The sequence below is a fragment of the Haliotis rufescens genome, unplaced genomic scaffold, assembly GCF_023055435.1.
Source record: "Haliotis rufescens isolate VD_foot unplaced genomic scaffold, xgHalRufe1.0.p SCAF_5, whole genome shotgun sequence".
Taxonomy (NCBI): Eukaryota; Metazoa; Mollusca; class Gastropoda; order Lepetellida; family Haliotidae; genus Haliotis; species Haliotis rufescens.
In genome coordinates, this window is record NW_025964223.1 from 55,715,442 (window position 1) to 55,739,301 (window position 23,860).

At 40.8% G+C, this 23,860-nt stretch overlaps 1 protein-coding gene across 1 annotated transcript in view; it reads right to left on the minus strand.

Moving 5' to 3' along the window:
- LOC124127363 (F-box protein MET30-like) overlaps positions 1–23,860 on the minus strand; it is a 42,278-nt gene that overhangs the window by 1,413 nt on the left and 17,005 nt on the right. Inside the window, exons 2-14 of the mRNA XM_048384339.1 lie at positions 20,785–20,955; positions 20,041–20,177; positions 17,294–17,470; positions 15,621–15,786; positions 14,263–14,319; positions 11,800–11,875; positions 11,174–11,256; positions 9,724–9,822; positions 6,752–6,942; positions 5,241–5,427; positions 3,402–3,515; positions 2,642–2,764; positions 1,351–1,535 (exon numbers count right to left, since the gene is read on the minus strand). Of these exons, the coding sequence (XP_048240296.1) occupies positions 1,351–1,535; positions 2,642–2,764; positions 3,402–3,515; positions 5,241–5,427; positions 6,752–6,942; positions 9,724–9,822; positions 11,174–11,256; positions 11,800–11,875; positions 14,263–14,319; positions 15,621–15,786; positions 17,294–17,470; positions 20,041–20,177; positions 20,785–20,955 (1,766 nt within the window). The remainder of the gene's footprint in view (positions 1–1,350; positions 1,536–2,641; positions 2,765–3,401; positions 3,516–5,240; positions 5,428–6,751; positions 6,943–9,723; positions 9,823–11,173; positions 11,257–11,799; positions 11,876–14,262; positions 14,320–15,620; positions 15,787–17,293; positions 17,471–20,040; positions 20,178–20,784; positions 20,956–23,860) is intronic.

Sequence of the window (23,860 nt, forward strand, 5' to 3'; positions counted from 1 at the left end):
TCAAGAAGGTTATTCTATATATTAATCATTGACAGTTTAAGAGAGAAAATGAAAAAAAAAAAATATGATATGTCTGCCTGACATAGAAACTTCACTGAAGTCAGCCTATTGTTCAGATGACGTCATGTAATCAATTTGTGATGTTATGAACAATGGATGACATCATATATTTTTCTCAAAAATAAGCACTGTGATGTCATATGGCTTCAACTGACCAATCATCATTGAGAAATTGGTAGAAGCTGAGACTGTTAGATGAAATCTGTCATTGTAGATGAGTTTGTAGTAGGGTTGGGTTAACTCGGGTACTCGGGCCAGGTGGGTACTGAGGAGGACCCAGGTACCCACAGGACTACTCGGACCTGTAGTTTGTCATGTGATATATAATAATTACAATAATTGTTTAATGACAAAAAATATCTAGGACTCCATGGTTACACTACAAGTCACTAATGGTCGCATTTCTTTCTGACTATGCTCACATTCCTTCTGACTTCATATGTTCGAATGAAGATAAAGCTTCAGCCAACTTCAGTGTATGCATGACCAGATTGTTCTTTACTTGAATCTAAATACATTTTGCCAAGGCTACCTTCAAACTACCAATCGGACATTTTTTACCCATCTCTTGAGACCTACAGTGGGTACCCGGGTAGGATAGGGTAAAAGGTGGTTGGGTACCCAGACAGTAAATATGGACTCGTCCCAGCCCTAGTTTCTAGGTCAGTACAAGATTATGCAAGTCTAACATATGACACAACAATCCTCATATCTCCCTTCAATAAATAATAAGTCACTTTAACCTCATGACAATATTCCATGTTGGTTGCACTGTGGAATAAAAGTTTAGAGATATACTTGAAAACATATTGCTGTAGTTAATTAATTTTTCAGATGCATTATTTGGGACATTTCTCTAACAACTTGTGTATTAGGGCTGGGATGAGTACCCAACCCCCTATTACCTGACCATACCCGGGTACCCACTGTAGGTCTCAAGAGATACAAAATGTCTGATTGGGAATTTTGTTTTACCAGAGCACTTTCAAAACATATTTAGATACATGTATTAAACGAGCTGGTCATGCATACACTGAAGTTGACTTAAGTTATATCTTTATTCAACCATATGAAAAGTCAGAGGGAATGGGTGCATAGTCAGAAAGAAATGCGAACATTAGTGACTTGCAGTGTAACCATAGAGTTCTACATAATTTTTGTCATTAAACTATATGTCACATGACTAACCACGGATCCGGGTAGTCCAGTGGGTACCCGGGTCCTACTCAGTACCCACCCGACCGGGGTACCTGAACTACCCGTCCCAGCCCTATTGTGTATATATCTGACCTTTTGCGGTGTTCCTGGAAGGTCCTGATTAGCTTGGTGTCCTTGACCCTGTACAGACAGATTGTCTCCCCATAGGAGCAGGCCAGGTAGCCGTGGCTGAAGCTGACGGCCATGATGGAGGTGGTCTGGCTCACCCATATCACCTTCTTACACTTGCCGGACTCACAGTCCCACAGTCGGACACTCTGCACAACACAGGCAGACTTTCTTAATGATAGCATAGGAAGATAATCAGACATTTGGATGTTATGATTGAGTATTCAATAGGGGTTGGTGGGGGTGTTATGATTCAATAGGGTCACTATCGAGAGAAACGTTTCTACAGCAATAGTATAGTGATACTTAAAAACACAATTGCTATATTGGAAAATAGGTACAACTGGTGCATCAGTGTGGATTATGGAGTTTCACTTCTGTATTCTTTTATGAACACACAATGCCATTTAGAAAGGGGTCAAATGTAACAAGTGTCATATTTACTGAACTAAATAAGATGTATTATTTACTGACCTTAAGAAGATGCATTATTTACTGACCTAAAGAAGATGTATTATTTACTGACCTAAAGAAGATGTATTATTTACTGAACTAAAGAAGATGTATTAATTACTGACCTAAAGAAGATGTATTATTTACTGAACTAAAGAAGATGTATTATTTACTGACCTAAAGAAGATGTATTATTTACTGACCTAAAGAAGATGTATTATTTACTGAACTAAAGAAGATGTATTATTTACTGACCTAAAGAAGATGTATTATTTACTGACCTAAAGAAGATGTATTATTTACTGAACTAAAGAAGATGTATTATTTACTGAACTAAAGAAGATGTATTATTTACTGACCCAAAGAAGATGTATCATTTACTGCACTGAAGACATTGAATCTTGAACTGACTCTTGTAATATGAAGCATCATTATCAAGTAACTACACTGATGGAAATTTATGGGTAATTTGCCAACATTTACAACTGAATATTAAGCTCCGGGAAATTAATATAGATTGTAAAATGAATTGGAATGTGATACAATCTGAATGGTTGAAAAACAGGATTGCATGGGACTCAAACCCTGGAATCTCCTGGACTAGTCACCGCACATGAATATTTTTCTTGATAAGCGTCTTTTTTTCCTCACTCCCAAATTTGAAAACGTTCCATTCAGCTTGGGGAAGTGGACACGACATTAACTAAACATCAGTTTGGATCAATATTTTTCAGAAGAACTTTGATTTTGATAATCTTTGAACATAATTAATCAGTTTATTTTCTCAGTGAAGTATGCCTACTCTGTCTGCTGAGCCTGTGACGATGATGGCCCCATCTTCCGTCATATCGACAGCGAAGACGGCAGCATGATGTCCACTGAGCGTGTGCAGCAAGAGACAGCGGCCGATGTCCCACACCTTCGCCTGGATACAAGCAACAATTTGACACAGTGAACATTGTCATTTTGACAGGAATTAAAAATATCAATTTCAAATCTGTTCTGATATCGATACCAAATTGATATCCTCTTTTGGGGGGTTTACCCAGACCTGCTGCAGCTGATGGCCGGCACCAGGTCTGCAGCAAATGTCAGTCAAACTTCCCAATTACAACTAGTGTGATGACTTGGTAGAGGTGGCTTGTATTCCACAGACAACAGGACCAAACGGGAGGAAGAGGCTCAATTGTACATGCTAGTATTAAGTGCAATGTTACAGTGCAATTTTGAAATATCTCTGAAATTTTAAAAACTTTAAAAATGTCATACTTTAAACAAAATAACATTTTTTTCACATTTGACTGCCAAGGGTACTTAGTTTGAAATCCAAGATAAATACGTCTTTTCCCTCAAACTGTTCAATATATACTCACTGCAAACAACATTTAATCTAGCACCATAATATACCTATGGTTTGCATTCCAATAGCCATTTCATCCAAACATTTGCCCATGGGAAAATTTATATATGTATAGGTTTCCATTTATAACATTTCTTCATTTGTTTTCAAACAGTGAAATTCTGAAAACGGTCAAGCGTTAGACCTGTGTGGTCAGTCTCACCGTCTTGTCCTGTGATGCTGACACCAGCGTGCTGCCCCTCCTGACCATCGCCCACACTGGCCCCTCATGACCCAGTAGCGTCCGAGTGGTACCACCACTTCTCAAGTTCCAGATCTTGAAATAAAATGACAACAAGCATGAACTACTCATATCCCCTGCCAATATGACATGTCCGGTTGTGTGCAAGGCAAGAAAAATTGTGCGTTTTTCAAGTTCTGCTCCGGAAACAAGCACTACCGCCATTTTCTGTCAAAGTCAAAGTCGTTGCTATGGAAACTCGAAATATAAGTTTTTAAAAAAATCCCAAACTATCAAAAGACACCAGTTCATCACTAGACCTATCTGTGTGCCAAGTTTTGTTAAGATATCTCTCATGGTTTTTGAGTTCTGCTCCAGAAAAGCATTGTGATGGACGGACTGACAGCACCCATTCCTATATCCCCTTTCCACTTTGCAGCAGGGGATAATAATTCACATTTCAGTCGAAAAATCAATATTTTCAGTTATTCAGTCACTTAGAACAAAAACACAACCGCAAATCTTGAAGTTCAAATTTACTTAGTAAAGAGTTATCTCCCTTGATGCATTTTTTTGCCAGCTCTATATTTGAGATACACTTGAATATTTAGCCAATGAATACAATGTAGTCAAATACATAAACACTAAAAAGAGTGTTATATGAAGCTCTAGATATATAGACATTAACAAACTTGATAACCTGTCATCCACTAACAAGAACATGTATGGTCCTGAACACGAGCATTGGAAACAACTCATCTCTTGAGATAGGAGCGAGTGAGTTGTGTTTAACGCCACTTTTAACAGTATTCAAGTTATATCACTGCATGTCAGCTTAATGTTGGAGGAAAGCCCGAAGTGATGCAGGTTTACCACTTCGGTGAAACCCACGAGCATGGGTATGGTGCTGACAAACCTAGAAACATAATCGGGGTGAACCAGGATTCGAACCAACAATCATAGGTTTCTGCGGTGCCTTAGACGACTGGGCCACCCATGCCCCCCTCAAGATAGGAATAGCTATACATTATAACCAGGGGCCCTACAACCAGGGATGACTGTGTTTTTCTATCTTCGTGAATACTATTTCTCAACATTGTATTGACAGCAAACCTCCGGTGATTAAGAGACAAGACAAAGACTTTTGAAATTATACTGTACTGGACTACCTTGATGTCATATATTGTTTCATACAGAATGGGTTCACATTTCTAGGACTAGGCACACTGTAGCTCACCTATTTAAAATGATCTGAAATTATTTGAAAGAAAGACCAGAAAACACAGATCCTCAATAAAATGCTTTAAACAAACTTTCATGATCATACAAGAAGCATTAGCTAAATTATGGTTCTAAAATGACTTTTTCAATAGTACTGATGTGACTGCCATGTTAAAGATTGGATCAGAACTCTGCAAGCATTGTCTATAGACATTTTTGTTGAAATCTATCCAAAGTCATCATATTGGTCATATGATTGAAATGCTAAATATTACAATGCACCGGACACCAAACTCTTAATAAGTTCACTCATGGAACTGACCTGTGAAGATCCGGGGTAGAATAGATCTTCAGGAACCCACACTTGCCGTAAAAGGGGACTATGCTTGTCGTAAGAGGCGAATAACAGGAACTGGTGGTCAGACTCGCTGACTTGGTTGATGCATGTCATCGTATCCCAATTGCGTGGATCAATGCTCATGATGTCAATCACATGATTGTCTGGTACAGACTTGATTATTTACAGATTGCCGTCATATAGCTGGAATATTGCTGAGTGCGACATTAAACAACAAATAAACTTATGGAACATCAACACACCCGTATTGTTGAGTCGTACGAGCCACTGATGAGGAGATGCTTGGTGTAGAAGTTGAGGCACCAGACTCCGCGGGTGTGTCCCTTCAGCGTCTGTAACAACTCCCCTGACTTGATGTCCCACAATTTGATCGTCTGGTCCAGGCTCCCGCTGGCAAGGCGGGACTCGTCAAATGTCACCGATAACACGCTGAAAGTAATGAGTGAGCAAGTAGGGTTTTACACCAGTCGGAAACTATATCACTGCGGCCTGTGGGCAGTCCTTTCGTGCTCACTGACGTTCTTTCGTACACATTGTTCTTTCTTTTCTTATGACGTCTTTTCGTAACATTTGACTATTAATATTGCGTACTTTTGACATTTATTTCAACTTTGTATGTTTAACCCTCGTCTGTTTGTTTTGTATTTTGACCTTTAGTAGTAACATTTAGTTCTTTATTCATAATATTTGACCTTAATTGCGTACTTTTGTCCTTTTTTCAACTTTGTTTTTTATACCGAATGGCCGCCCATAGCAGCCTATTGGTAATTTGTGGACCTGATTCAATCTTATTAAAATCTTATCTTAGTTCTCGCTACCACTTAACAAAGATCTGAGGACATCCCATTACTGGAACGACCTTTCGCAAACTTTGACCGACCAATGAAATGACTAAAAAGAAGTTGACAATATCCAATCAGAATGCAGCTTCTTCGAGCAATACAGTTTTCAAACTGGTGACTTCCATTCCAGACTATAGAAAAAATATTTTGTCAAAGTTCTTCCAGGAACATCTCTCAAACTAACAAACAGAAAATTCTGGAATATGTCTAATAGATGGCAGAGATTGCTATACAAAATCTCTTCCAATCAAATGGTTCTCCGATTGAAGCGAGAGATATACGATGATTTTGATGGAATCAGTCGTGCAACCAGTAACTGTGATGTTCGGAAGGACTCATGTTAACCTTGTCAAGATTGCATGATTAGGAAACACATTCCGATTGTCACTTTCATGATCTAGAAAGCAACGCTCTGATTGGTCGGATGAAAGTCGCCGTGACATGAGCTGTAATGGGATGTCCTCAGATCTTTGTTTAGCAGAAGCGAGAACAAAGATCTGATTTAAATGAGATTGGACAAGATTAGGCCACTGGTTGATTGTGTGAGCAGTCATCCAAGAATAGAGTGAGTGAGTGAGTGAGTTTGGTTCAACGCTGATTTGAGTGAGAGAGTGAGTATGGTTTTACGCCGCTTTTAGCAATATTCCAGCAATATCACAGCGGGGGACACCAGAAATGGGCTTCACACATTGTTCCCATGTCGGGAATCGAACCCAGGTCTTTGGCGTGACGAGCGAACGCTTTAACCACTAGGCTACCCGACCGCCCCACGCTGATTTGAACACGTTATGAAGTTATATAGTCAGAGTACATGTAGTACAATGGACTCTTATGATTATGGAAAGGATTTGGGTCCAATGTCATTGTCAGCACCCTGTGGAGTACACTACCAACTCATGGGCAGTTCTTACCTCTGTGTGTGTCCTTGGAGATCTATTTTTCGGCAGACGCCATTGTTCCAGTTCAGGCGAAGGTACATGTTGTCCCGAAACAGTTTCTTCCAGATTGGCGCACTGTTGACCCTGACCTCCAGCTTGACCTCGCTGCACTTTGACCTCCACAGCTCATTATTGTTGGTGAGGCTCTGCCAGGTCTTGTTCACCTAACATAAACATATTTAGATGAATCTACTGCAAATCACTGTGTGAACTGGGTTGAATCTATGCAGAAGCTCACACATTTTCTCTGAAAATGGTTATGGCAAGGTTGACCAAGAGGGTGAAGGTCCGTCTGCTGATCAAAGTCCATACTCCCCTCAGTAATTTTCCTTACTTTGTTAGCACAATATCCAACCTTGTCAGTCTAGCAGTTTCTGAAGTCTCCTCCACATTTGTCTCAAGCATAGCGAGCTAATAGGCCAAAAATTTAAGCCTCTGCAAATACTTCCCCAAGAAAACAGCAGGAAAATAAAAGTAACTTGTTGAACATATTGGCAACTCTTTGTGACAAAACTACCGGATATCGCTGTGTATAAGGCGAGTTTTTCAGACCTAAAATGAGGGAGTTAAGAAGGGGGGGTCGTCTTATACACAGAGTCGAAGATCTCACATTTTTTTCCAGTTGTTTCACTTTCAGCTTCCACTGGCGATGTCAACCGGCGTCCGATAGCCAGCCCAGCATTTGACAATAAAACTTCGCATTTCGTCCTAAATAACTGCTCCAATAACTATTTCCATACATAAACATGATTTGTATCTGTTTTTCTTGAATTAAGTTTAATAATTTTTGCAAATAAAGTTCAAAATTGTCTGATATTGAAGCAAGGTGTAGTGTACATGCTCACAAGGTTGGCACATTTGCTGTTTGTGCAATGTTATGCATCTTCCTGAGGCAAGGGCAACTGACTTCTATAGTCCAGTTTCCACCCTTGCCGAACTAGACTGCAATTGTAGCACCATCGGTGGCTATTACGAGTTAGTCCCTTCTATGGTCCAATCAGATTCCACCTCTCACTTGCATTAGCTTCAAACAAATGGCGGCAGCCAGTCAAGGCGATTTGATCGATAATCAAGTTCTACATTGTAATAAAACAGATCATACCTCGCGAAGTGCATCCAATCGCTTGAGCATCTTGATTAAAATTCATGAAATGATTTGCTAAATATCTGTCAATGCACAGTTCACAGTACACATGCTTTGAAAATCCTGCAGTCGACCGCACTCTTGTGTGCCTATTCATTACAGGATTTTGATTGGACTATGCATAGACTTATTAGTCCAGCCAAAATGTATCTCCGGAATTCCAGCCTAGTTCGGCAAGGGTGGAAACTGGACTTTTATAGTCAGTTAACGCCAATGACTCGTGTTATGTGAGTGTTTATTTCCAAAAGTTTTTCAGATATTGTAGTAAACATCGGTACCTTAAATTACCTTCCGGACTATAGTTGTACGCTAGTGATATGAAGGCTATGTGTTCGATCCTCAGGAATATAAAGAAAACATTTGTCATTTGATTTTACATTTCATTAAATTGTGTCAAAATGCAAAATACATTTCTAGCAAGATTGTCAACATCTAAACGGAAGTTGTATTGATAAAATGCCTGGGATATTATGTAAAATGCCCGGGGATATAATAACATCCCTGTTTGAGATTTAACCTGACTGGAGAACAATAAGATATAGTCACTGAAGGTTAATAAGTCTTCGTAAGATGGAGGACAGTAGTATATAGAAACCTGGGAAGTACCGGTACTCACAATGATAACCGACATGCAGCAGGTTTTGTGAGATCCTGCAGACACTTACCCTGGGAGGTACCGGTACTCACAATGATAAACAACATGCAGCAGGTTTTGTGAAATCCTGCAGACACTTACCCTGGGAGGTACCGGTACTCACAATGATAACCGACATGCAGCAGGTTTTGTGAGATCCTGCAGACACTTACCCTGGGAGGTACCGGTACTCACAATGATAACCCACATGCAGCAGGTTTTGTGAAATCCTGCAGACACTTACCCTGGGAGGTACCAGTACTCACAATGATAAACGAAATGCAGCAGGTTTTGTGAAATCCTGCAGACACTTACCCTGGGAGGTACCAGTACTCACAAAGATAACCGACATGCAGGAGGTTTTGTGAAATCCTGCAGACACTTACCCTGGGAGGTACCGGTACTCACAAAGATAACTGACATGCAGCAGGTTTTGTGAAATCCTGCAGACACTTACCCTGGGAGGTACCAGTACTCACAAAGATAACTGACATGCAGCAGGTTTTGTGAGATCCTGCAGACACTTACCCTGGGAGGTACCAGTACTCACAAAGATAACTGACATGCAGCAGGTTTAGTGAGATCCTGCAGACACTTACCCTTGGAGGTACCAGTACTCACAAAGATAACTAACATGCAGCAGGTTTTGTGAAATCCTGCAGACACTTACCCTTGGAGGTACCGGTACTCACAAAGATAACTGACATGCAGCAGGTTTTGTGAGATCCTGCAGACACTTACCCTGGGAGGTACCAGTACTCACAAAGATAACTGACATGCAGCAGGTTTTGTGAAATCCTGCAGACACTTACCCTGGGAGGTACCAGTACTCACAATGATAACCGACATGCAGCAGGTTTTGTGAAATCCTGCAGACACTTACCCTGGGAGGTACCAGTACTCACAATGATAACCGACATGCAGCAGGTTTTGTGAGATCCTGCAGACACTTACCCTGGGAGGTACCAGTACTCACAATGATAACCGACATGCAGCAGGTTTTGTGAGATCCTGCAGACACTTACCCTGGGAGGTACCAGTACTCACAATGATAACCGACATGCAGCAGGTTTTGTGAGATCCTGCAGACACTTACCCTTGGAGGTACCAGTACTCACAATAATAACCGACATGCAGCAGGTTTTGTGAGATCCTGCAGACACTTACCCTGGATGCCTGCAGGAGTTCTACGGGGGAGAGGTAACTGAGGATCTTCAGGGCCAGGGGTTCCGGCAGCAGGGCCAGGAAGTCCCGGTACTGCTTGATCTGGGGGGACACAGCAGGGCAATTACAAAACACATTCGCAAATATATTGAAAAACAATATCCGAGGTATATTTTCTTTCCCACAGTTGGTAATTAAAGCAGAAGTTACAAAAGTAGTTGATATAGGATATTTTTGTATACCGTATTTTCTTGAGTATAGTGCGCACCCATGTATAATGCGCACCCCCCTCTAGCGGGTTCAATATTTTGGAAAAAAAAGAAATTTGAATATTATGCGCAGAAACTTTTTACACCTTACCCTTTCAGCGAAGTCCGGCAAACAAACGGGTGCTGAGAAACTTCGTCAGTACAAATTCGAAATTTGAGATAAAAAATCACCAGACATGTTTATTTACCGTTTAAATAGTATTTATTGTTCTGCTAGGCATTGTTTTATATTTAGGGATTAAGATTACCTTGCGTATTTTCTCGTAAACTAAGCTGGAAACAGCAATCAGCTGTACCAAAGACGTATATAGAATATTGTATATACGTCCGTGGCTGTACACACGTTTTCTTGGAATCGACCGGTGATTCGTCAAGACACACCCAATGATATAACTTTATAAGATTTTTAATGCAAGGATCGGCAACAATTGTATCTGAAACTATTTTATTTATCAGGAATAATATATTCCATTATTTTCTTAATTATATGCAACCTTTACTAAACATATTTAAAATAATAATAACCCTAAGCGAAGCAGCTGATCGCTATTCCCGGGTATTATTTTTTACATGGAACATGTCTGACCAGTCACCGTCAAGGCTCACGTGCACGTGATCACGTGATCGCGAGAATTTCATGTTGACAGAGAATCGTCAAACAAAAACAAATATGACTTTTAACGAGTCAAAGTATGTCATTTATGATATATGTATCCATTCTCTGTCAACTAAAGTTTGTTTAAAGGCGTCAATAGCGGTATTCTGACCGTGGTTGCTGTTAATAACGGTGAGTTGTGCGATCTTCCGATCGCTTCACACACGATTTCGCCGAAATTAATAAAAACAATATTATAAGGAATTTTGAATAAAATCAATGAAATAAGTTACAAACATAAGTCCAGATATACAAAGAACACTTTTTATAGCCAGACAGTGTAATTACATAATTATTTTGCGTACTTCAGTATGGATTTGTTGACATGGTATTCCCGGTGTTTCGTGCTCACAGTAATGTCTTTCCATGGGGGAAAAAAACATCCAAACTCATAATTTGTGTATAATGCGCACCCCCTTCTACACAGCTGTGTTTTTTCGAAAAAAAGTGCACACTATACTCAAGAAAATACGGTAATGGGCAGGCTCTTGACTTCCGAGATAAATACAAGTAGATGTTCTATACTCACAATGAGGAAGTTTGAGATGAAGTAGTGCTGTCTCAGGTCTAATTTTAACAGCATTTTGTGGAAGAATTCATTTTTCCTAGTATCTGAAATAGAAATTTCAAGCAGTTTTACAGACCATAATTCTTTTGTATAGTCATTGAATAAAAGAAATTTTGCTTTCCAGATTTTTTTTCCCACTTTTCAGTTTTTCTAAGGTCAGAACATGCAAAATAAATTCGAAAAATAAATTCCCGTATTCAACGTAATAGGCGCTTAGGGCGTTCTCAAAATTAGAAATAGAGGGCTCTAATTAGAATATAATTTTTGTGAAAAAAAAGTTGAAAGGTCATAAATTTTGTGGTTTATGCTGACAGCCTGAAATAACACAAGAGAAAAGTCTGTGCTTATTATACACGACAGATATATTTTTCCAGAATTTAATTGCCCATAATTAAGGGTGCATATAACACACGAGCACATATTATACACGAATAAATAAGTCTTTTGTACATTGATCAATCGGAATGGGTGCTAATTGTGATTGTTCACTAGCCAATATATTAGATATATCGCCTTGGGCGCTTATCAGAGTGGGGCGCTTATTACTTCAAATACGGTAACAGCATAAGATTGAAAAGTGTACCCACTATCCCAGACATCTGTGTACCAGTACATCAGCTCCTGGGCCTCGTCAGACAGTGGACATGGTGGAAGGGGGACTCTCTGGAACAACCAACATACACGTCAGGTTTGAGGGAGAAACTGCATGTGATGTCACTCGGATACAAATGTCATTAAAATCAGACCTTACAGCTCTCTATTGCTGCACAAAGATCTGGGGACATCCCATCACAGGTCATGTCACAACAAACTTTCATCCAACCAATCAGAGCGTCGCTTACAAGATCTGAGGACATCCCATTACAGGTCATGTTAGAACAACCTTTCATCCGACCAATCAGTGCGTCACTTATAAGATCTGAGGACATCCAATCACAGGTCATGTCACAACAAACTTTCATCCGACCAATCAGAGCGTCGCTTACAAGATCTGAGGACATCCCATTACAGGTCATGTTAGAACAACCTTTCATCCGACCAATCAGTGCGTCACTTATAAGATCTGAGGACATCCCATCACAGGTCATGTCACAACAAACTTTCATCCAACCAATCAGAGCGTCGCTTACAAGATCTGAGGACATCCCATTACAGGTCATGTTAGAACAACCTTTCATCCGACCAATCAGTGCGTCACTTATAAGATCTGAGGACATCCCATCACAGGTCATGTCACAACAAACTTTCATCCAACCAATCAGAGCGTCACGTACAAGATCTGAGGACATCCCATTACAGGTCATGTCAGAACAACCTTTCATCCGACCAATCAGAGTGACGCGTACAAGATCTGAGGACATCCCATTACAGGTCATGTTAGAACAACCTTTCATCTGATCAATTCCTGTGTCAGACATCACATGCAATGTGGCAACCAATTCCTGCACCTGACATCGCATGCAATGTTGCAACCAATTCCTGCACCTGACATCCCATGCAATGTTGCAACCAATTCCTGCACCTGACATCCCATGCAATGTTGCAACCAATTCCTGCATCTGACATCACATGCAATGTTGCAACCAATTCCTGCACCTGACATCACATGCAATGTTGCAACCAATTCCTGCATCTGACATCCCATGCAATGTTGCAACCAATTCCTGCATCTGACATCACATGCAAAGTGGCAACCAATTCCTGCATCTGACATCCCATGCAATGTTGCAACCAATTCCTGCATCTGACATCACATGCAAAGTGGCAACCAATTCCTGCACCTGACATCCCATGCAATGTTGCAACCAATTCCTGCATCTGACATCACATGCAATGTTGCAACCAATTCCTGCACCTGACATCACATGCAATGTTGCAACCAATTCCTGCATCTGACATCACATGCAATGTTGCAACCAATTCCTGCACCTGACATCACATGCAATGTTGCAACCAATTCCTGCATCTGACATCACATGCAATGTTGCAACCAATTCCTGCATCTGACATCACATGCAATGTTGCAACCAATTCCTGCACCTGACATCCCATGCAATGTTGCAACCAATTCCTGCATCTGACATCACATGCAATGTTGCAACCAATTCCTGCACCTGACATCCCATGCAATGTTGCAACCAATTCCTGCACCTGACATCACATGCAATGTTGCAACCAATTCCTGCACCTGACATCACATGCAATGTTGCAACCAATTCCTGCATCTGACATCACATGCAATGTTGCAACCAATTCCTGCACCTGACATCACATGCAATGTTGCAACCAATTCCTGCATCTGACATCCCATGCAATGTTGCAACCAATTCCTGCATCTGACATCCCATGCAAAGTGGCAACCAATTCCTGCATCTGACATCACATGCAATGTTGCAACCAATTCCTGCATCTGACATCCCATGCAAAGTGGCAACCAATTCCTGCATCTGACATCCCATGCAAAGTGGCAACCAATTCCTGCATCTGACATCACATGCAATGTTGCAACCAATTCCTGCATCTGACATCCCATGCAAAGTGGCAACCAATTCCTGCATCTGACATCACATGCAATGTTGCAACCAATTCCTGCATCTGACATCACATGCAATGTTGCAACCAATTCCTGCATCTGACATCACATGCAATGTTGCAACCAATTCCTGCATCTGACATCACATGCAATGTTGCAACCAATTCCTGCATCTGACATCACATGCAATGTGGCAACCAATTCCTGCATCTGACATCACATGCAATGTGGCAACCAATTACATTACCATTAGACATCCCATGCAATATGGCAACCAATTCCTACATCTGACATCACAAGCAATGTGGCAACCAATTCCTGTGTCAGAAATGTCAACCAACTGCCATCTGACCAAAATAATCTGACTAAAATATTCACCCCCTCTCCATTAAGTGACATGCAGGGTACTACAAGTGCAGTGGATGGGGAAGAGGGGTGGGGGAGGAATTGGTCTGAATAACAACAATCAACACTCCAGTGCACCACTCAACAAAGCCTGGGATCCATGCATACTTACTGTCTTAGGTTCATGGTCGATAGTTCTTGATTTGTCTTTGGCAAAAGAAAGTTTCAGCTACAAGAAACAAAAGAGTATATATATTCATAGATTTCAGTAAAAGAATAAGTTCCTTAATATCCATGTAACCAAATTCAATAGGAAATTTAAGACCTTACTTTAATCTTAAAGTGAAATAGATCTAGAGCTATGAAGAAGCAAAAGATTATCAAATGTTTGTAATTAATGACTGATCTGTTTCTATACCAACTGTCCTTCATGCAGTTATTTCATGTCCTGTCAACATGTTTAACTTGATACTGAAGGAAAGTGAGGAGAGATGAAATGGGGTTTAACTTCGTGTTCAAGATCATTGCACTTATATAGCGACATGCATGCACATGTGTGTGTGGTTGCTTGTACTAGTTCGGACTAACACTGTCCTAGTCCATTGTGCTAGTCTACTGAGAAAACATCACACAGTTAAACATGGACACCAGTGATTGATATATCCCCTTAATGCCGAGCGCCAGCAGGGTAACAACAAGTACCATCTTTTAAAGTGTTTTGGTAAGATGCAGCCAGGGATTGAACCACCGACCTCCAGTGACAGAGCAGACACTTTATCCACTACACCACAAAGGGTGGGGCTGATACTGGAGGAAAGCCCTGGGGAATATTCTGTCGACAGTTAGTTTGGCAGCTAAAAAATCAAGGATCATCATAAGTGCCAATCTTGGATTGATGACAAGCAGATCATGGCAGCTATGGCTTAGTCCACTGTGCCACCTGTGTTTAACTTGTAGTACAAACATAGGTACAAGTGGCTATCCTCATCCTCCGAGGCAAGGGAGTTAACTGGCTGTAAAAGTCCAGTTTCCACCCTTTCCGAACTAGGATGGAATTTCTTGCCTCAATCTTTGTGCGAGCAGTGGCTATTACAAGTTTTGTCCCTTCTATGTCCCTCCGAGTGACCAATCAGATTCCACCTTTCATATCACTTGCATTTGTTTCAAACATAATGGCAGCGCCCAGTCAAGACGATCTGATGGATAATCAAAATTGTCTTTTTTAATATAAAGGGTCTTATTTTGCGAAGTGAATCCAATCACCTTGAATAAAAACATGAAAAGCTTTAGAAAATATCTGTTGATGCTGAGTTGGAGGTACACATACTTTGACCGAAATCTGCATGGCAGTTTAAGACTCGTTAGTCCAGCCAAAATATAACTCAATAATTGCAGCCTAGTTCGGCAAGGGTGGTAACTGGACTTTTATAGTCAGCTAACTCCCTTGCCTCGGGAAGATGGGCTATCCTGGGCAGCCTCCCCAGACAGCTGGTTGTCCCCCCCCCTTTCCCCTACAGTTCTGTAGCTCACCTTCCTCTTCTTCCTGGGTCCTGCTACTGCAGTGGAGAGAAGCTGTGAGTCGGTGGTGGAGCTGCCCGGGTTCGGGGAGTCAGAGGTCAGGGAGGATCTCACGTTGTTGCTGACACGTGGCGAGGTCTCGTCCTGCATGTGCCGCCTCACTGGCATCTCCACAAACCTGAAACAGCACAACAATAGTAGCAACTCAAACAAACAGAAGCAATGTTGCAGTTAGCATAAGATATTGAGTCCTTACTTTCAACTCTGTTTCATCAGCTTGCCAGCCTCCCATTCCACAAAACGATCTTAGTGTAATGACAATGGTAAGCCTATGTGAAAATACATCAACTTTGCGCTGGGACTGCTTTGTGGAACGGGGCCAAGGAGGCCAGAAGCCTACCGCTAAACAAAGATCTGAGGACATCCCATAACGGGTCAAGTCGGAACGACCTTTCGCGAACTTTGACTGACCAGTGAAACGACCAACAAGAAATAGACATTAGCCAATCAGAAGGCAGCTTTCTTGAGCTTTACGACACAAGTTTCAAACTGGCGACTACGCTTCGAAACATATTTTGACGTATTCTCAATTAAAAATTCTAAAACTGATAAAAAGAGCATTTTGGAATGGCTCATAGATGGCCTAGATTGTATGGATATAATCATAAAACCTGTAACAGTCGTTTGGATTACCCTCTGTTACATTTTTCGAGGTTGCATGATTAGAAACCACATTCCGTGTGTCACTTTCATGATCTGGTAAGCGGCCCTCTGATAGGTTGGATGAAAGGTCGTTCTGACATGATCCGTAATGGGATGTCCTCAGATCTTTGTTTAACGATAGCGAGAACAAAGATCAGATTTTAATGAGATTGAGGACCTCAGGAGCCTAGGAGCCCAACTACCTGAGGAGTGTGTCTATACCTCCCTCTGAGCCCACCTACCTGAGGAGTGTGTTGATACCTCCCTCTGAGCCCACCTACCTGAGGAGGGTGTCTTTACCTCCCTCTGAGCCCATCTACCTGAGGAGTGTATCGATACCTCCCTCTGACCCCACCTACCTGAGGAGTGTGTCTATACCTCCCTCTGAGCCCACCTACCTGAGGAGTGTGTCGATACCTCCCTCTGAGCCCACCTACCTGAGGAGTGTGTCTATACCTCCCTCTGAGCCCACCTACCTGAGGAGTGTGTCGATACCTCCCTCTGAGCCCACCTACCTGAGGAGTATGTCTATACCTCCCTCTGAGCCCACCTACCTGAGGAGTGTGTCAGTACCTCCCTCTCAGCCCACCTACCTGAGGAGTGTGTCAGTACCTCCCTCTCAGCCCACCTACCTGAGGAGTGTGTCAGTACCTCCCTCTCAGCCAACCTACCTGAGGAGTGTGTCGATACCTCCCTCTGAGCCCACCTACCTGAGGAGTGTGTCTATACCTCCCTCTCAGCCCACCTACCTGAGGAGTGTGTCGATACCTCCCTCTGAGCCCACCTACCTGAGGAGTGTGTCGATACCTCCCTCTGAGCCAACCTACCTGAGGAGTGTGTCGATACCTCCCTCTGAGCCCACCTACCTGAGGAGTGTGTCGATACCTCCCTCTGAGACCACCTACCTGAGGAGTGTGTCGATACCTCCCTCTGAGACCACCTACCTGAGGAGTGTGTCGATACCTCCCTCTGAGCCAACCTACCTGAGGAGTGTGTCGGTGCGCTGTGCAGGGTGTTGCTGCATGTCGGTGCTGTTGCTGATGCTGCTGGTGCTGCCCCACTTCACCACTGCTGCCTGGTGTACCTGGGGCAGCTTGGCCAACACTGACTTAGACGTCAACTTGAGCAGGCTTGGGGCTGACTTGCTCACTGGCTGACATCTGCAACATTTAGGACAATATGTTTCTTGAGATTTGCCGTTGTTATTGAGTATTTGATGCCCAAATATTTGGCATGTGATACTGATATTTTCAACCACTTAACCACTCACACCACTTCTCACTCACTCACTCATTCACTCACTCATTCAAAGACTCATCTACACAACCACTCACTTACCCATTCATTCACCCATCCTCCTTTATCCAGGGTACTAATATCTCCATTCTCTTATGATAAATACCCTCGACTATTATAATTCAACAACACAGCTTTGTTTCAAAGGTGACGTAACAGTTCCATGTCTCTTAAAACTACTTTTGAACAGAATTTCTCTCACACATGAACAGGAAATGAATAACCAATCAAACTGCCTCTTCCGAACACGATTTCCATATACATTTACATTCAAAGTCACAGACTTGTACAAGTGAGCCCTCGATATATTTATCATAATTTTGCTGAATAAAAATATACAATACTTCGACCCATCAAGTATGTTAACAAATTTAAGTAATAAAAAAATCTATCTCAAGTAGATTTCCTTGTTACACCCTGACAATTATTATCTTATGAGATTACTGTTTACAAATATGCTTGTGCAAGTTTGTTTTAATTTCTATTCAACTCTTTAAAGAATCTAAACATCAGGAAGCATTACAGTAATTTTACCATGTAAACACTTATTCCACAAGAAAACCCCCCAACTTGGGACCAAGGAATCAGATATCACTACAAAGAAATTTCTAAACCTTTAAAAGAATTAACTTAAAACATCTTGAAACAAGAAACTGTTTAGAAATACTTTTCCTTAAACCATGCAACATAAATGTACAAAAGTAAGAATTAAAACTCTGTGAAAAAAGAAAATGTTTCTATCACTTGAAGAAATCTTATTGGGCTTTATTGAAAGAAATCCATTTTCTTCTCTTTTATCTCTAATTTTCTTAGCGACAAATTACTTCAATAGATACAAAGTGTTATATGGCTTCTATCAAGAATTCCACATTCCTTCTTGATTTAGTTATAATTTACACATTAAAAAGTAATTCTTTGAATGTCTACAAAAATATCTCGGAATGGATATCTTGAAATGAGATTCTTACATTTTTTCTTCATAAAAGAAAAAAAACAAAAATTATTTTTGTGTCACTTGCTCGAAAACAATCTTCCACAACATAAGAAAATGACATTTGTCAGTGAAGGCCTATTCCCACAAAGCAACGGTAGTACGACCCAGCATTCCGCAGACTAACTCATCCCTGTAACCTCCGTCCACTACAGCGGAACACAATCTTCAGATTAGGAAACCCCAACCTGTCAGAGTGCTCCAACTGATATGCCAGCATACAGCCTTATGAATATTCATTAAGTATTAACCATCAGTCATCAATGATAAGAGGTAAAGTAAACAAAACAACAATACCTTTGTGTTAAAAGTTTTCGGATTTCTAAGTACATTTTTATGTCAATATATCCTTTTATCTAAAAGGTCAAATAACTTGAGGCAATTTCAATGTACTGATTTCCAATAAATATTTATGTAGAATCAGGTATTTGATGGGAAACTTAGACATATTCTGGACAACAAAATGATCTTTAGTACTGATTTTTTTATTGGGTTACATGCATACACTCTACAAGCAGCAAGCCATTGAATAATAAACTGGTAGAAAGGAAGTATATCGTTTAGATTTCAGAACAGTAAAGCCAATCAATCTGTTGATTATGATCCAGTGATTCTATTTCTAAAACTTGACCTGTCTTTATTAACATGTGATTTAAAAGTAATGACTTCCAATAAACATTATTTTAGCATCTTGTTACTTCAATCTCATTAAAATCAGATCCTAGGGACCAGTCATTTATCATAGGAGGGGGTGGGTGCAAGGAATCGGGAGGGAGGGTCACCCAAAAATAGGACAGTCTCTAGGGGAGGGTCCTAAAATATTAAACACATCCATGAGGAGGCCGGGGAAAATGGACATTCTATAATAAAACGTAAAGTTCTCGTGCATTTTGTCTTTTCAGGAAAAGACATGTTAAAAATGTACAAGAGCTTGGGGAGGGTCATTGAAAAATATGATATGGATCAGGGGAGAATAATTATTTCAGTACATTTAAGAAATGAACGTCAGTTTGGATGGGTTCATTGAAGTGTGAACGATTGAAAAGCGATGGTTAAACTGTGTGAACCTCCGAGCTTGTGTGAGTGAGTGAGTTTGGTTCAACGCAAATTTGAACACGTTATATGGTCTGAATAGCCCAATGGACTCTACTTTTAGTAGCGATTTCTTATATTATGTAAAAGGTTTTGTCACTTTTATCTATATGAACAGTAAAAGTAATTCTCAATGTATTGTTTGAGTGAGTGAGTGTGGTATTCAGCAGTATTCCAGCTATATTACAGGGGACTGTTACTGAGTCTGGCCAAGCAGTGGGGTCTGACTTTAATGAGATAAAATGTCTGCTACGTTTACCCTGCTATTGGTGTTTGAGTGGGAGGGAGATTGGAGAGACAGATGACATGATGAGTAAAAGGATATCTTCTCTGACAGGAAAGATGCCTCACCTGGACTGCTGGGGGGCAAGATGAGGCAGCTTAATGCATTCTGTGTCCTTGAACTTGGCCTTCACATCATCATCAAGTTGAAGATATGCTGACTTCACTCGAAAGTAATTATTTTGTCGCAACCTTGTAATTTTTTCCTGAAATGATACAAACAAGGAAAAGATGTGAAGGTTGGGTTTGTGTGAGGGGTAAGAGTAAGGTGATGGCATAGGTGGTCGTATAGAGATGGAGGGGGTTGGTAGGGGTGAAGTGAGTGAGTGAGCGAGTATGGTTTTACGCCGCTTTAGCAATATTCCAGCAATATCACGGCGGGGGACACCAGAAATGGGCTTCACACATTGTACCCATGTCGGGAATCGAACCCCGGGTCTTCGGCATGACGAGCGAACGCTTTAACCACTAGGCTACCCAACCGCCCTGGTATGGGTGAAGAAGGTGATTGGAGAGGTGGGAGGAAATGTTGAAAATGAACATAAACATGCAGGGCTAAATGGAAAAAAAAAAGGCAGCGCTCTCATATTATTCTGGATATTTATTACAATATGTAACATAAACTTATCTGATTGGCTTAAGAAACACTGTTCCTTCATTTCAATTGGGTGGTCAAAGATTACCACAGGGTCTTCCAGGGTTTGTCACACATGGTGGTATCATACTGGATCGACAGACAGAATTGTACTGAGATTTAGGATAATTCAGGATACCAAACAGCGCAGTATACACTCCGGTGATGTTCCCACCCACCTTGAGCTCCCTGCTGGTGTGAGTGCTGATGGGCTGGAAGTCGATGTCGGGGAAGTGGCTGCGGGCGGTGTACATGAAGTCGCGGTGCAGCGTCGGCTGCATCACCGTGTACAGGAACTGGAACTGTGTGTAGTTGCTCTTGCGCAGCAGCGACTCCAGCAGACAACATCGCTGCAACGACATGTACAGTATAGGCATACAAACCTACTTATGTTGCAATATTACTGCAACGAAAAGTGCACAAAATGACAATTGAAAATTATAAGCTTTAAAAAGGTCTCATAACTTGAAATATATATTGAATATTAAATGACAACCCTGTAAATTGCACAACAAAATGTTTTTCATAAACAACACAACTGAAACTTTCAACCACTTCAGTCACTTCAACAACTAAAATTTTAAAAAGTTAGCAATATATTCACAAACAGGTACAAAACAATGCACCCAAAATATGAATTGAAATAAACATATTTATTTCCATAAAATGGAGGGGTTGGCAAACAAGCAAATTTTTCTTATCAGAATGCCTCTCCCAAACATGATACATATACAAATTACAATGTATTGATAGTGACATGAGAAATAGCATACATTATATAATTGGCATTAAAGATAATTATTGTTCTGTAAGTGTTTCCTTACTCGATTATCTTTCGTAACTACAGCTACGTTATTATTTACATCCAGCACAACAACATCGCAGTATCATATAGCAAAGCCAACATCTCAGACAAAATCTCTAAATCGGCAAGAAGACAGAATAAAACTGCGCACTGATTTCAAAATGTCAAGATTTGTTACAGTCGTTAAATGTGAATTACCATTTAGAATTGAAATTAAATCGTAGCCTTTTACAAAATAATACATATTTTGCCTTAATGTACTGTTTAAGGGACACATAAGAAAGAAATGAAGTGCATCTTGTGTGTGATCGCCACAACAACATCTCGGGCTGTCGTATATAACTCTGGCAAATTTGTCGACGCTAAGATCGCTGCAGCCAAGCAAAATGTAGTCATTGTGCTCTACCATTTACTTCATATCATTGTTTGTGGGATCAAAGGTCTGTTTGTTTTCCTCACAACATACAACTACCAACAACAGCAATCAGCTGATATTGACCACCTGAACAATGAGGCTGTAACTGGATGTTATAACAGTGCACCAATCAAAGGGCCATGTACACCGACTCGATCACCATCAATAACATGCAAAGAACTAACTCGAGGCAATATTACAGACCTCTCCCATCACAAACAGCCATGATTCAAAACCAATCACACTTTCCCCGATGATTGCTTTCCAATAAAACACACCTTGATTTGATTCAAGACCCACTGCACATGATGTATGGTCTAGATATCACTCACTGCACAATTTTGAATTTTATTCCTCAACTCAAAACTCAAGTTACTAGGTACATATATTTCTCAATCACAGGTGTCAAGATTTATTAACTATCGAGTTATTTGTACTTGCCGGAGTCAAATTTTATTGCCCGAACACACAGGCTTCTCTTTGATAGTGAAGCTCATTGTGGGTGTACTCTCAACGTGGAGTGACAAGTTCGTCAGGAAGTCAAATATTGACGGAACCCTTGAGTGTGTCTGTGTATTATACAAGTGGCAAAGTGTTGGACACCTGATATGCAATACATACATGGCCATATATTTAAATCTGGCAACCACTGACTCATTCCGCAATCCGATCTCAGCGCTACGACTACTGTGAGTCTATGTTGAAGCATAGCCACTACAACAGCTCTAGTGTGAAGATCGGCTAGGGGGTTGTATCGGAGTAAATGATTCAATTTAACGACATTGTGTAATTTATGCATAGTACTTCTGTTTCTTTAATTTCTCAATTTGACCAGAGGCATCTATGTCCTTGTTTGAGCTGTTTTGTTCCTATACCACCTGATGTGTATTCAGTAGATAAATAATATTATCATACCTCCATGTCAGAATGATGGGATCTGATTGGTCCATGTGATCTTGATAAAATATGATGTATCCCGCCTTGGAGTGTAATAAATTTCTCAGCGGGGGAATAAATCTCTTATACCCCGCCATGAGCAATACAGCCTGCACATGGATTTCTGAGAGGCAGAATAAATCCCTTATACCCCGCTACAAAGCAAAAAGCTGCACATTTTTTTCAAGTCACATTAAAGTCACGCGACATAACCTCAGCTTAATCGAACAGCTGTTTTCAATCAATTTTGAATTTGTGTTAAATCTTTTACAATGTCACATTTAAACATGTTGGTAAGATAAAATCTTTGTAGCAGGATCACTCGGTCACATGGTGTAAACCCTATATGGGGCACACAAAACCTCATGTACCCCTCGTGATCCTGCTACCACTTATACTTTTGCATTCAGAAAAAGTTATTTCCCTCAGAAACTGGGGCGGTCGGGTAGCCTAGTGGTTAAAGCGTTCGCTCGTCACGCCGAAGACCCGGGTTCGAGTCCCGACATGGGTACAATGTGTGAAGCCCATTTCTGGTGTCCCCCGCCGTGATATTGCTGGAAAATTGCTAAAAGCGGCGTAAAACCGTACTCACTCACTCACTCACTCCCTCAGAAACTTTTACTTTATGACATCAGATCAAAACCATAGCAATATATTATCATAATCCTATACTCCTCAGTCCTCACCCACTACTCGTCAACCCTGTGGAGATCTGGGTTAGAATCGGTCTTCAGCAACCCATGCTTGTCTTTAGACAGGTGACTAATGGGATCTGACTTGGTTTGATGCATGTCATCGTATCCCAATTGAGTAGATTGATCCTCATGATGTCAATCACAGGATTGTCTGGTCCAGATTTGATTATTCATAGAGTGCCAAACACTACCCCACACTACCATCACTCCTATACTTTAACATACATGTAATTATGACAGTCATAGCGGTTAAAGAATGGGACATTGAAGTCATGTCCTTCAGATTAAACTGTAAACCAATAACTGAAAAGACTTGCCTAAATTTTTCAAAACACAATCTTCCGAAGTGTGATATTTGGGGATAATTAATTCAGTCACCACAGAGTGGCCCTATATGTAGTGTC